At 41.9% G+C, this 13699-nt stretch overlaps 1 protein-coding gene across 1 annotated transcript in view; it reads left to right on the forward strand.

Annotated features, from left to right (window-relative positions):
* The window catches only part of LOC124711295 (integrator complex subunit 2-like), an 85297-nt gene extending 72697 nt beyond the window's left edge, over positions 1-12600 (forward strand). Inside the window, exons 15-17 of the mRNA XM_047241299.1 lie at positions 3144-3254; positions 11755-11968; positions 12074-12600. Coding sequence (XP_047097255.1) covers positions 3144-3254; positions 11755-11968; positions 12074-12372 — 624 coding nt within the window. The 3' untranslated portion in view covers positions 12373-12600. The remainder of the gene's footprint in view (positions 1-3143; positions 3255-11754; positions 11969-12073) is intronic.
* Positions 12601-13699: the final 1099 nt, after the last annotated feature.

The raw sequence follows: 13699 nt of genomic DNA on the forward strand, positions 1-13699 counted from the left end.
CATAACAAACACTACACCAGTTTGCAGATGCATCAGTTACTAATTATCCAGATGTGCTACATTCTGGCCTATATGAAGATCATTTCTCAAAACAGAGTAACATATTCACAGAATTGTTCTGCCATCTCATGAAAAATGAAAGATAAAGCCATTTGAGGCATGTATTATAAAGGGCGGTTACTATGCTTATAAGTTATTTTACAACACAGTTTGTTTAATGTATCTCATCCCATTTAGCTCTTTTTGTCCGTGATACCCAGAAATTAGTTGATACAGGCATCCAGGTAGATGCCATGTTTGTTGAGTTCCAGAAGGCATTCGGCACAGTTCTGCACCACTGTTTAATGAAAAGAATATGAGCGTATGAGATATCAGACCAACCGTGTGATTGGGCTGAAGAGTCTAGTGAACAGAACATAGCATGTCATTATGGACAGAGAGAAGTCTTCAGAAGTAAAAGTAATTTTGAGCATGTCCAAGGCAGTGTTATAGAACTATTGCTATTCACAATTTACATAAATGACTTACCAGATAATGTCGGAAGTTACCGGAGGCTTTTCACACATGATGCTATTGTATACAAGAAGTTGTGACACTAGAAAATTGTAGCGAAATGTGGAAAGACCTCCAGAGGATCAACATTTGATGCAGGGAGTAGCAATTGACCCTCAACATAACCAAATATAATGAAGTTTAAAATTGACGATGGAATAATGATAATATTATGAAAAGGATAGATTGCTACTTGGAAGTCAGATCAGTAGACCACACTGTGGTCCAGAAAGCTTCTTTCACAGCCTATGCTGTGGGAGTTGGCTTAGCATCTCTGTGACTGTTTCACATTTAGTAAATGAACCTGTAATGAAACGCACTGTCCCTCTTTGGATTGCCTCTATTTCCTCTTTCAATCATATCCCAAACTTATGAGCAGTTTTCAAGTATTGTTCGAATGAGTGTTTTGGAAGCTACTTCTTTTGTTGAGGGACTACATGTTCCAAGGATTCTTCAAGTGAATCTCTGTCAGGCTCGGCATCCGCAGGATTCATTTTATGTATTTATTCCACTTCATATCTCTCTGTGCGCATGCTCTTAGATATTTTATGGATGCAACTGCTTGCAGTAATTGTTCTACAATATCTCTCTCTCTGTCTTCATTGTATTGACAATATTATGAAAAGGATAGATTGTTACTGGCCATATAGTGGAGATGTCGAGTTGCAGATAGGCACAATAAAAAGATAGCTAAACAAGTGAGCTTTCGGCCAAAAGACCTTCTGAAGCAGACAACACACACACGCACACACACACACACACACACACACACAGAGACTACTGTCTCTGGCTGCTGAGAGCAGACTGTGAGTGACAATGTCTCTGGCTGCTGAGAGCAGACTGAACAATGGCGCATGATGGAAGAAGCAGTCTGGGTGGCAGGGGTAAGGAGGAGGCTAGGAATTGGGAAGGATAGCAGGGTAGGCGTGGGGGACAGTAAAGTGCTGCTTGTGGGAGCATACAGGGAGGTGGTGGGGACAGAGAAGGGCAGCTAATTGCAGACAGGAAGCTAGACAGGCTGCCCCCTACCCTTTTTCCCCCCTCTTCCTTTCCTATTCCACTCCCTCCCCCCCCCCCCCCTCCCTCCTGCCAAAATCCACCCACCCCTGTCCAACCTGCTGCATCTAGTTGCCCTGTCCTGTCCCCACAACTCCCTGTATTTTCCCACAAGCAGCACTTTACTCCCCCCCCCCCCCCCCCCCCGTCCCTCCCCCCCTCCCTCCCTACAGCCCAACCCTGCTATCCCTCACCCTCCCTACCCCCAGGCTCCTCCTTGCCACCATCACCTAGGGTACTTCTCCCATCACCTGCAGTTGCTCACAGTTTGGCATCGATATCCAGAGACAGTAATCATTTGTGTGTGTGAATTGTGCTTACGTGAATGTGTATGTGTGTTGTCTACTTCAGAAGGATGCCTTTTAGCCGAAAGCTCACTTGTTAAGCTGTTTTTTTTGTTGTGCCTATCTGCAACTCAACATCTCCACTATATGGCCAGTAGCAGTCCTTTGCATAATATTGTCATTATAATGAAAGGAGGGACAGGGGTGGGGGGTGGGGGTGGGGGGGGGGGGGGGTAAGAGAGAGAGAGAGAGAGAGAGAGAGAGAGAGAGAGAGAGAGAGAGAGAGAGAGAGAAAGATAGATTGCTGAACAATCAGTGGAAGCAGTTACTTATGTGAAATATCTAGGAGGATGCGCACAGAGTAATTTGAAGTGGAGTAACCACATAAAATCAATACCAGGGAAGGCTGATGCCAGAGAGATTCACTGGAAGAAATCTCAGGAAATGTAGTCCCTCAACAAAAGAGGTAGCTTACAAAACACTCATTTGACCAGTACTTGAAAATTGCTCATCAGTTTGAGATTTGTGTCCGATAGGATTCACAGAGGAAATAGAGAATATCTGACGATGGATAGCGGGTTCCGTTACAGGCTCGTTTAAAAAGTGTGAAACACAGAGATACTCAGCAAACTCCCATGGCAGACACTACAAGAAAGGTATTCTGCATCATAGTATGATGTACTCCTAAGAGCCAACCAATATATTGCTCCCTCCCACATAAATCTCACAGTAAGACCATGAAGATAAAAGTAGAGAGATTTGAGCCCACACAGAGGCTTACCAGCAGTCATACTTTCCACAAACCATTTGCAACTGGAAGAGGAAAAGGAGGAAGTGATACTGAGATTCAAAATACATGCCATCATACACTGTAAGATGTCTTGCGGAGTATAGATATAGACTCACCTTACAACATTTGTATCTTTAGTTCAGGACCACACTGTGTAAGTATAGCACCTCTGCGTGCATGTTGTTTTGAGCACAAAAAGGTGAATAACATGTTTAAAATAAGAGAGAAAACTTATGCACATTAATAAAATGATAGATAACACAATATTTGCTTTTGACATGCAGTGATCAATGAATAAAAAATGACAACAGTGAATGTCAGTTTGTAAATATATTTAACATCTAACCCTCCAATAAATAGTTCTGTTGTAATTAAAATGTAGTGTTTTGATTTTCAATTTCAAGTCTGCAAATAGTAGTTTTTGTACACAGTTATCAGTAATTTTGTATTATGTTCTGCAGGAGAAACCTGGACATTTATGGGCACTGCGGGAAGTAAGGAGCCTCATCTGCTCATTTCTGCATCAGATGTTCATTGCAGATCCATCTCTCGCAAAACTTGTGCATTACCAGGTACTTATAAAAGTTTATAATCTAGCAATTAAGGTAATATTAATTCAGTTTTTATGACAAAGAATCCGAAAAAATCTTCATAGTGGCCTACATCATTAAAGAATTATGTTAAGAATTGGCAGCCATCAGAGTTGCATAATACCCCAAAGAAAATTGTTTCATAAGCTTCAAAGTACATTCTACATTCCCTTCATATTCCATAATATATTATGAGATAAGCAAATTAAGAAATCATAAACTGTAAGGTTGATTTGTTGTGAGCACAACAATGGTAGCGGTTGTGATCATCAAAACTACCAACCAATATCCTGGACATCCATTTGTTACAGAATCTTAGAACATATTTTGGGCTCAAATGTAATGACCCCTAGGGGGCTCACAGCTCTTTTGTGAGTACGAGCATGGGACCCCAATTCACTACAGTACTTCTGTTCCTGTGCTGCAATTTTACTCTCTGCCTATATCTTTTCTCCAATGTCCTCTCTAGGATAGATTTCCTGCTGTCAACCTAGTTTGCCATTGGTAACCAAATCTGGCTTCTCCCACTTTGTTCCCTTGTGTTACACCACACCTTTCAGTTAATCTATGTTCAGTCCAGACATCTGGGCTTACCTCCAGATTTTTCAAAAAAATTTATAGATAGTGTGTGTCTTGCAGGGAAGGTCGCCCTATAGGTACCATGGTAGTCAGTTCATTTGGGGTTCATCAGGTACTTTTACGGTGATAGCCTCCTGACCACGCAGGGATTGCACTGTTGATGCCTGTCCATTTGGGGGAACTGGGACTCCAGGCACTGGCCATTGTGCAAAGTGGCATAAAGCGAATGGAAGAACACTTGTTCAGGGTAGACAACATCAGGGGGGATATTTGGCATGATGAAATGATCAAAGTTATCAGCCAGTGGCTGCAAGGCCCTGACTGTCTCTTCAGACTGACTGCAATTTAGTGCCATTCGGTATGACCGTAGGAAGGTAAACAGAACCAATCAGCTAGTAGAAAGTTATTCTCCTCAGTTTCTTCTTTGCACCCAATTGGATGGAGTGTCAAGTTTTTTGTGGAGTCAAATCCTACCCAATTCCAGTTGATACTCTCTTTTAAGTAATTTGTTGATGTACCTGGTACCATCACAAACCAAAAGAACATCAACACTGTCAGGGATTGACTTTTCACAAAGATCTAATGCTCCAGCAGGTGAACTACGCAAACACTTGGGAGAGGCGAGTGATACTCTTTGTATGTCATGTATGTCAAGGCCTGCTAGACGCCAAGGCAGACAGTGACACTTTCATCCTTGATTTTGGATTTTCTTTCAGAAAAGGTCCATTTCATATGTTACCACTCACTGTGAAGCCATATTTTCCATCCCCAATGTGGTGTTTATTTATCTTCCCAGTGTACATGCAACCCGATTTGTGGACACTATCACAAAAATTCTCCATGTGTAGTACCACTGTGGAAATGACCACCTTCCCCAATCCCCAAAATGTGCTAACCTACTCAAGAAACACAAAACCTAGGCAGTCTCTCATAGTTTGAAGCTCAGGGAAAATATGTCTTTTGTGCCCAGTGTCAGTGGATCGACCTTTTCTGTCACTGTGGCCAGGTCCTCATCAGTACCTGCTGTCATTACTCCCTCATCATTGACATCTGCTAGTAGTGAAAAGAAAAAAATCCTCCCATGTGGGCGATAGGCTCTCCCCTCTGATAGTTCCTGCTGCACCATCTTTGGGAATGGGCTCCTGCACCTGGCCAAAGAAGCAGCTTCTTCCTGCTTCTACCAGTGACAGGGGTCCCTCTTGGTAGCCCTCTCACCAGAAAGTCACAGATCAGAGGCCCAACACCAGCCAGTGGCTGAAGGAGACTTGGTCCTAGGGCTACCCAGTCTTCGTCTATTCCTACACCCACAGTAGATAAGGAGAAGAAACCTAGCGTGACCCTGAAGGCACCAGATCCTCCCATGTTGTCAGACTGAATCATTGTTCATGATGATTGTTCTATCCCCACAGGTGACAGACAGTGATGTAGGACAGTGTTCTGCACTGGCCTCTTCCCGCCAATGTAGAGCGCTCTCAACATGATGATCCACTGAGACTGCAATGGATATGTCACCTTCCAGAGCCACAACTAGTTTGCTAGTATTGTGCAATCTGTGTTGCTCTGCAGGAAACACACCTCACCGATGACCATTCTCCGTTTCTTTGAGCTTACTTTGCTCTCTGTTGGAAACCTACTGGCCTTGAGAGAACACTGGGAGAGGTCAGGACATTGGTTTGCGCAGTTGTCGCCAGTGAGTGGATTCCCCTCCATACCTTGTTGGAAGTAATAGTAGTGCAAGTGTTAATAACCCCAGCGATCTCCATTTGTAACATTTACTTATCTGCCTTCCCCCCCCCCCCCCCCCCCCCCCCTCCTCCTCCTCCTCCTCCAGGCACAAGCCACTTACAGATCTTAAGATGACCACCTTAATCAAAGAACTACCCCCCCCCCCCCCCTCCTCCCGCTCCAACCCTTCCATTTTCTCCTACTTGGGGATTTCAGTGCACATCACTTCATCTTCATCTGGTAGGTGTCTTCTGATTGGCGAGCTTCATTCCAATCTCAGCCTGTTTCTCCTCAGTGATGGTCCTCCTATCCACTTGCTGTTCAAGGCAACTTTCCATCATAGTCAGAATAACAGGCACTGGAGTAATATCATATTTCTGTTCACATCAGTTCTTACAAGGGTTGTACCCCTTGTCATGATGATGAAGGCTGAAACATCCTACCCCCTAGCTGAAGCAAAGTGACAGTTTATGCTGCTGATTTTTCTAACAGGAAGCAGAACTTAAAGCCATGACATTTTTCCGAATGCAGAATTGCCAAACTTGAGAAGAGATAAACAGTATTATAAAAATAAGCATTCTATTATAACTGATGCTTACCCGTAGAGGCCAATTGGTCAATTGTAAGTATACAGAGTCTCACTGCAGTAACACTGAATTAAAAGTTCTCAGGTTTCCAGCAGTGTCAAGCAATTAAAATTGCATAAGCTTTCATCTAAGTACTCCTTGGCCATTGTTAAGTCATACCACTTGACAATGGCTCAGGCAATTTTAGTTACTTGACACCGTTGGAAACCCAAGAACTTTTTATTCGATTGGTCAACTGATTCAGAAAAGTCTGTAGTGGAGACACTTAGCAGGAGAAGCCATCACTGCTGCCCCTCTACGTGCAGCAAAGGAATTCCCTTTTCTTTCAGATGTCCCCTGTACAAAACAGTTTGATTTATTATTTAACAATAACAGAAATAGGTAAAGGCAACCACTTATCTGTGGAGGATTGATGCATAGCATACAGAGAAACATGTAACACAGAGCAGTTAACACTGGCTTTCGAGCTCTTGCTCCATTTCTAGTAGCAATACAAACACACACACACACACACACACACACACACACACACACACACACACACACAGAGTAATATAAACACTTGGTAGCAGTGAGAATAATTACTTAATATTATTCATTGCAGATAGTTGTCTGTGTGGATGGAGGTGGAGACGGTAGGGAAGGACACACGAGGGAAGGAGAGAGTGGCAAGGTAGTGTGAGGCATGTCTTTCACCAGCTGACTTAGCAGCTGCACAACAAGACAAAAAAAGTTCAGAAGGTAGAGCATATAAGGGATAGAGAGAGGGTTAGGGAGGAGGGAGTGGAGGAAAGAAGAGGAAGGTGGTGGTGATGGAGGAATCAGGGAGGGCAGAGAGTAAGGGAGAGTGGAGCAAAAAATGGGTGACAGGTCTGCTTAGTTGAGAGAAACTAGTGCTGGAAGGGAGTATACAAATGGCTCATGTTGTGAAGCAGCTGTTGGAGTTTTTAGTGTTATGGTGTGCAGGATGTTCAGCAAGTGGATGGTCAAGTTTGCTAGTGGCCATTCATGCCCACATAGAATGTTGTACAATAATTGCAGCATGATGGAGCTGTAACATGGCTGCTTTCACAGATGGCCGTGCCTTTTATTGGGTAGGTGACGCCTGTGACTAGACTGCGGTAGGAGGTGGTGGGCGAGTGTATGAGACAAGGCATCCACCTGGGCCAGCCACAAGGGAATGATGACCCATGGGGTGCTGGATTGGGAGCAGAATTAGAGTAGGGGTGATGGACAGGGGGATTCTGTTGGTTGGTTGGGTGGGCAGCATGTGACCTTACAAGAGCCTTTCTTGAAAAGACAACATCCTATCCAACTCATCCAGAAACAGATCCTCATCTAGAAACAGATCTCCTGTGCCAGCCGTGTTTACCAGCCACCAATCAGCACTCCTATAATCAACCATGATCACCCTGGCCTCAAAAGCTTATCCACATCCTTCACAAGGGCTTTATTTACATCTCGCTGCACCCTGAGATGAGGGATGTTGTTGTCATGGTCTTCAGTCCAAAGACTGGTTTGATGCAGCTCTCCATGCTGCTTTACACTGTGCAAGCCTCTTAATGTCCGAATAACTACTGCAACCTACATCTTCCTGAATCTGGTTAATGCATTCATCTCTTGATCTCTCTCTTCGATTTTGACCCCACACACTTCCCTCCAGTACTAAACTGGTGACCCCTTGATGTCTCGGAACATGTCCTATCAACTGATCCCTTCTTTTGCTCAAATTTCTTGTCTCCCCAATTCTGTTCAGGATTTCCTCATTAGTTCTGTGATTGACCCATTTAATCTTCAGAATTCTTCTGTATCACCACATTTCGAAAGCTTCTATTCTCTTTTTATCTAAACTGTTCATCATTCATGTTTCACTTCCATATATTGCTACACTCCAGACACGTATATCTATATTTAATGTGAACAAATTTCTCTTCTTCAGAAATGCTTTTCTTGTCATTGTGTCTGCACTTTATAATCTCTCTGCTTTGGCCATCATTAACTATTTTGCTGCCCAAATAGCAAAACTTGTCTATGACTTTTGTCTCATTTTCTCAACTGATTCTCTTTTAGCATCACATGATTTAATTTGACTACATTCAATTATCATTGTTTTGCTTTTGTTGATGTTCATCTTATATCCTCCTTTCAAGACACTGTCCATTCTGTTCAACTGTTCTTCCAAGTCCTTTGCTGCCTCTGAAAGAATTACAATGCCATCGGCAAACCTCATAAGTTTCTCACTCCCTTTTCAATCACTGCCTCCCTTTCATGCCCCTCTACTCTTATAACTGCCCTCTGGTTTCTGTACAAGTTGTAAATAGCCTTTCACTTACTTATATTATCCCTGCTACCATCAGAATTTCAAAGAGAGTATTGCAGTCAATATTGTCAATAGCTTTCTCCAAATCTACAAATGCTATAGATGTAGGTTTGCGTTTCCTTAACCTGTCTTCTAAGGTAAGTTGTAGGGTCACCATTGTGTAACGTGTTCCTACATTTCTCTGGAATCCAAACTGATCTTCTCCAAAGTTGAATTCTATCAGTTTTTCCATTCTTCTGTAAAGAATTTGTGTTAGTATTTTGCAACCATGACTTATCAAATTGATAGTTCAATAATTTTCGCACTGTCAACAAGTGCTTTCTTTTGAATTGGAATTACTATGTTCTTTGTGAAGTGTGGGGGTTTTTCGCCTGTCTCATACACCTTGCTCACCAGGTGGTAGAGTTTTGTCAGGGCTGACTCTCCCAAGGCTATCAGAAGTTCTGACAGAATATCATCTACTCCTGGGGCCTTGTTTCAGTTCAGGTCTTTCAGTGCTTTGTCAACTTCTTCTTACAGTATCTTATCTCCCATCTCATCTTCATCTAAGCCCACTTGCACCTTCCTATAATATTGCTTTCAAGTTGTAAAGACCCTCTGTATTCTCCTTCCACCCAGTTTCCTCAATTTTAACCTAGAGTTTGTAAACAATAAATTATGGCCAGAGTCCACATCTGCTCCTGGAAAGTCTTATAATTTCAAATCTGGTTCCTAAATCTCTGTCTAACTATTATATAATCAATCTTAAATATTCCGATGCCTCCAGATCTTCCATGTAGGCAGCCTTCTTTTATGATTCTTAAACAAATTATGCTCAGTGCAAAATTATACTGGGCGGCTTCCTCTTTCAATCATTTCCCCAGTCCATATTCATCTACTATTTTTCCTTCTCTTCCTTTTCCTGCTATCGAATTCCAGTCCCCAATCACAATTAAATTTTTGTCTCCTTTAACTATCTGAATATTTTCTGTCACCTCATCATACAGTTCTTCAATCTCTTCAACACGTGTGGAGCTAGTTGGCATGTAAACTTGTATTACTGCAATGCTAGGTGTGGGCTTGGTATCTACCTTGCCTATGATAATACGTTCACTGTGCTGTTCCTGGCAGATTATCTGCATTCCTATTTTCTTATTCATTATTAAACCCACTGATGCATTACCCGTAACTGACTTTATTATACCCTGTATTAAATTGACCATAAGTCCTGTTCCTGCTGCCACTGAACGTCACTAATTCCCCCTATATCTAACTTCAACGTACCTTTTTTAATTTTCTAACCTACCTGCTAATTTAAGGTATCTAACATTCCATGCTCCAATCAGTAGAATGCCAGTTTTGTTCCTCCTGATGACGACATCCTCCTGAGTAGTCACCACCCAGAGACCTGAATGCAGGACTATTTTACCTCCAGAATATTTTACCCAACAGGACACCATCATCATTTAACCATACAGCAGACCTGTATGCCATTGGGAAAAATTATGGCTGTAGTTTCCCCTTGCTTGTAATTATTTGCAGTACCAATCCAGCAAGGCCTTTTTGGTTAATGTTACAAGGCCAGATCGGTCAATGATCCGGACTGTTGCCCTGCAGCTACTGAAAAGGCTGCTGTCCATCTTCAGGAACCACACGTTTGTCTGGTCTCTCAACAGATACTCCTCTATTGTGGTTGTACCTACGGTACGGCTATCTGTATTGCTGAGGCATGCAAGCCCCAATATCCTACCCATATCACCCAAAGTAGTGTTCTGCCACTCACCCACCCAACCTACAGAATATCATGGTCCACCCCTACTCCAATTCTGCCTCCAATACTGCACCCTATGGGTCATTCCCTTGGTGTTGACCCATGTGCAAGACTTGTCCCCTACATCCACCTACAACCCCCTACCTCAGTCCAGTCACAGACATCTCCTACCTGATAGAAGGCAGGGCCACATGTGAAAATATCAGTGTTATAGATCAGTTATGTTGCAATTACTGTATAACATTCATTCTGTGTGGTCATGACAAGTAACAAGCTGTCCACTCGCAAGAATGGCTACCACCAAATAGGGGCAAATGGCAAACTTTACATCCTGTTGCCGAACACTCTGCACACCACAATGTTAAGGACTTAAAAAAAGCTGCTTCACTACATGGACCATTTGGCTACTTCCTTCCAGCACAAGTTTCTAAAGACTTTGCAGGTGGGAATTCTCTCTCCAGGATATCCTGCACTCTCACAATAGTCCTGGTCTAAACATCTGCTTAACTTGTTTCCCACTGCTTCACCTTACCTTTTCCCTTCTCCCTGCTGTCCACACCATCCTTTCCCATCCAGACTGTGTTGTGCCTTCTCCCACCACTCTTCCTCCACCCCCTCATGTGGACTCTCTCTCTCTCTCTCTCTCTCTCTCTCTCTCTCTCTCCCTCCCTACTACCTTTTTTCCCGTGCCTCTCCCCCTATTTTTTGCCCTCTCCCTTTCTCTCTCCACTCCCTGTCTCCTTGACCACTGCCTCCCTCTCCTTCCTCCCCTTGTGTCTCTCTATCCCTTTTATGCTCTACCCTCTGAACCTCTTTTGTCCTGTTGTGCAGCCACTAAGTCATCTGCCAAAATATCTGCCTCACATTCCCTACCCTGCTACCCCCTCCTTGCCCTATGTGTCCTTCCTTCCCTGCCCCCTGCCCACCTCCATCTACCCAGGCAACTATCTTTGATGATCAACATTAAATAATCAATCTAACTGCTAATGAATGTGTGTGTGTACTCGCACTAAAAAAGAGCTTGTAAGTTAGTGTTAACTGTTTTCTGTTACATGTTTCTGGTGCCATACATGAATTGTCTGTAGGTAAGTGGTTACCTTTCCCATATTTTATGTATGATTCAGTATTTGGGATCAAAATGTTAACAACTGAATTTGCTTTGCTAACTTCAGTTTTTTTCCCCTCCATAGTTATATAAAAACAAATCAGCTCGTAAGAAGTGCTTAACTTATTACTCTCTTGGATTAGCCAGCTTTAATCTAAGTTATGTTCCACTGTAGCATTTTCATGTAACTGTATAACATCTTCTCAATATTGTTTTCTTTTTAAACTCTCCCTTACCTCTCCCTGCAAATACAACTATGTGCAGAAAGGTTAATGTAGCATAATCTCTGGTCCGCATTTGTAATTTTACTCCTCAACTGTTTTGTTGTAAAAATCTTTTTCCTTTACCCCTTGCGCTTTCTAAATTGAGATAGCAAAATTTATATTTAGTGTTTAATGTCTCCCATCCTTTTGCAGGGCTACAACCGAGACTTGCTGCCGGTTACAGTACCCGGCATACCATCTATGCATATCTGCCTAGACTTTATTCCTGAGTTTCTAAGTCAACCATCTCTGGAGAAGCAAGTGTTTGCTGTTGATTTGGTATCCCATCTAGTTATTCAGTATGCATTACCAAAGTCCTTAAGTGTTGCACGTCTTGCTATCAATACATTATCAACTTTGCTTGGAGGTAAGATTTATTATGTTACTCATATGTTCACAGTTATCTGTCTAATTGATGAGTAGTAGGTTTTCATGACAATATTCTAATCATAATGTTTTCTTTTTCCAATAGTTCTGCCAAGTGTCTTACGAACTCAGCTCTTCCTGCCAGTCTTACCAGCATTGGTTCGAATTTGTGAAGCATTTCCTCCTCTTGTGGATGACACTGTCTCCCTTCTGATGCAGTTGGGGCGTATATGTGCTTCTGAAGCATCTCTCTCCTACCCACGGGACGTCTGTGTTGGACAGTGGTCAATGTTATGTGAAGAAGATAAAGCAAGAACGCAAGCAAACGATAAGCTCTGTGTTGAAGTTAAACATACTTTTGACAGCATACTGAAGAGAGCAGTTCTCAAAACAAAAAATTATTAATGTTATGGATGTGTAAGAAAGTGATAACATTGTACCTGATCAGCTGGTATATCTAGTATTTGTCTTCCTTCCTCCACTTTTTGATAAGAGAGAGTGTTTTAATTCACCAAATACAGGAGTGGAAACTGAGAAATAATGTTAGTTTTCATTGCTGACGATTTCTTTATGTATTTTAAAGAAGCACAGAATATGTATTTAACAACTTTTGTAAATAAAATTATGGACGCTATGCTGATAAATTTAATTTCTGTAAGTTGTTTTAATAAGTTAGTTTCATGGAAGAACATTTTCCAAAAGCTTGTGAAGATTCCAATCGTATTTGTGTGTTAGTTGACTTCTCAACTATATGGTAAGTGGTGATAACCTTTACTCCTTTTATTGTTTACTGCATACTACGTACTTTTTGGATTGTTACTTTTATGTTTACTTATATGAATACTAATAAATCTCTCTCTCTCTCTCTCTCTCTGTGTGTGTGTGTGTGTGTGTGTGTGTGTGTGTGTGTAGCAGGTTTACACTACAGTAAGTTGATTCCTTGATGAAACTTTGCAGGTGTAATTAATGAAGATGGTAAGACAATACTAGATTTGATTTAAGCTCATGACCTAGTTATCACAAAAATGTTTTTCAAGAAGGGAGTCTTCCACATTTGGACACATTATTGTGACAACAACATCAGCCAGACCAGTTTCTTTCTTTTGTGAAACCATGATCAAAACAGTGGCTCCTCAACACTGCCCACTTGTAGTGTAAATAAACATGAAAATAATGACTTGAAGGAAGGAAGAACAAAATGGCCTAACATGATAAAAAAGTGGTGTTACAAAGAGGGAAAGATATAATCTCAAATGTCACACTCTCACATATAACTGAAGTTGAAACAGTGTGTAGTGTATTAAAAGAATCTGTTCAGGCAGTTACCTGTGAACAAATGGGAATGTTCAAAACTGGACGCTGCGAAAGACATAGTCAGTTGTGATTGTGGGCTGGAGATGCTAAAAACAAAGTGAAAATGGAAAAAGAGTAATGTTGGTAAATCCTTGCTTCGAAAACATTTGAAAACTGGAGTTCCTACTTGATTCTAGATGTGATGCAAATGAGGCAGTTGCAGCAGTCAGATCAGCCTATTATAGAGAGACCTAAGAAAGTCTTGACACACCAGCTGACGAGTGTGATATCTGTCATCTAGCAAAGAAGCGCCATGGGCATATAGTAGACGAAGAGAAATCCTATGGCATCAGTGATGAAGAAGGCTTGCTCTAAATTAGAAAAATATAAGTTAATGCATATGTCAATCACCAATTTCCACAGGGAAAATGAAACTTAG

This window comes from Schistocerca piceifrons, chromosome 8 (assembly GCF_021461385.2).
Source record: "Schistocerca piceifrons isolate TAMUIC-IGC-003096 chromosome 8, iqSchPice1.1, whole genome shotgun sequence".
Taxonomy (NCBI): domain Eukaryota; kingdom Metazoa; phylum Arthropoda; class Insecta; order Orthoptera; family Acrididae; genus Schistocerca; species Schistocerca piceifrons.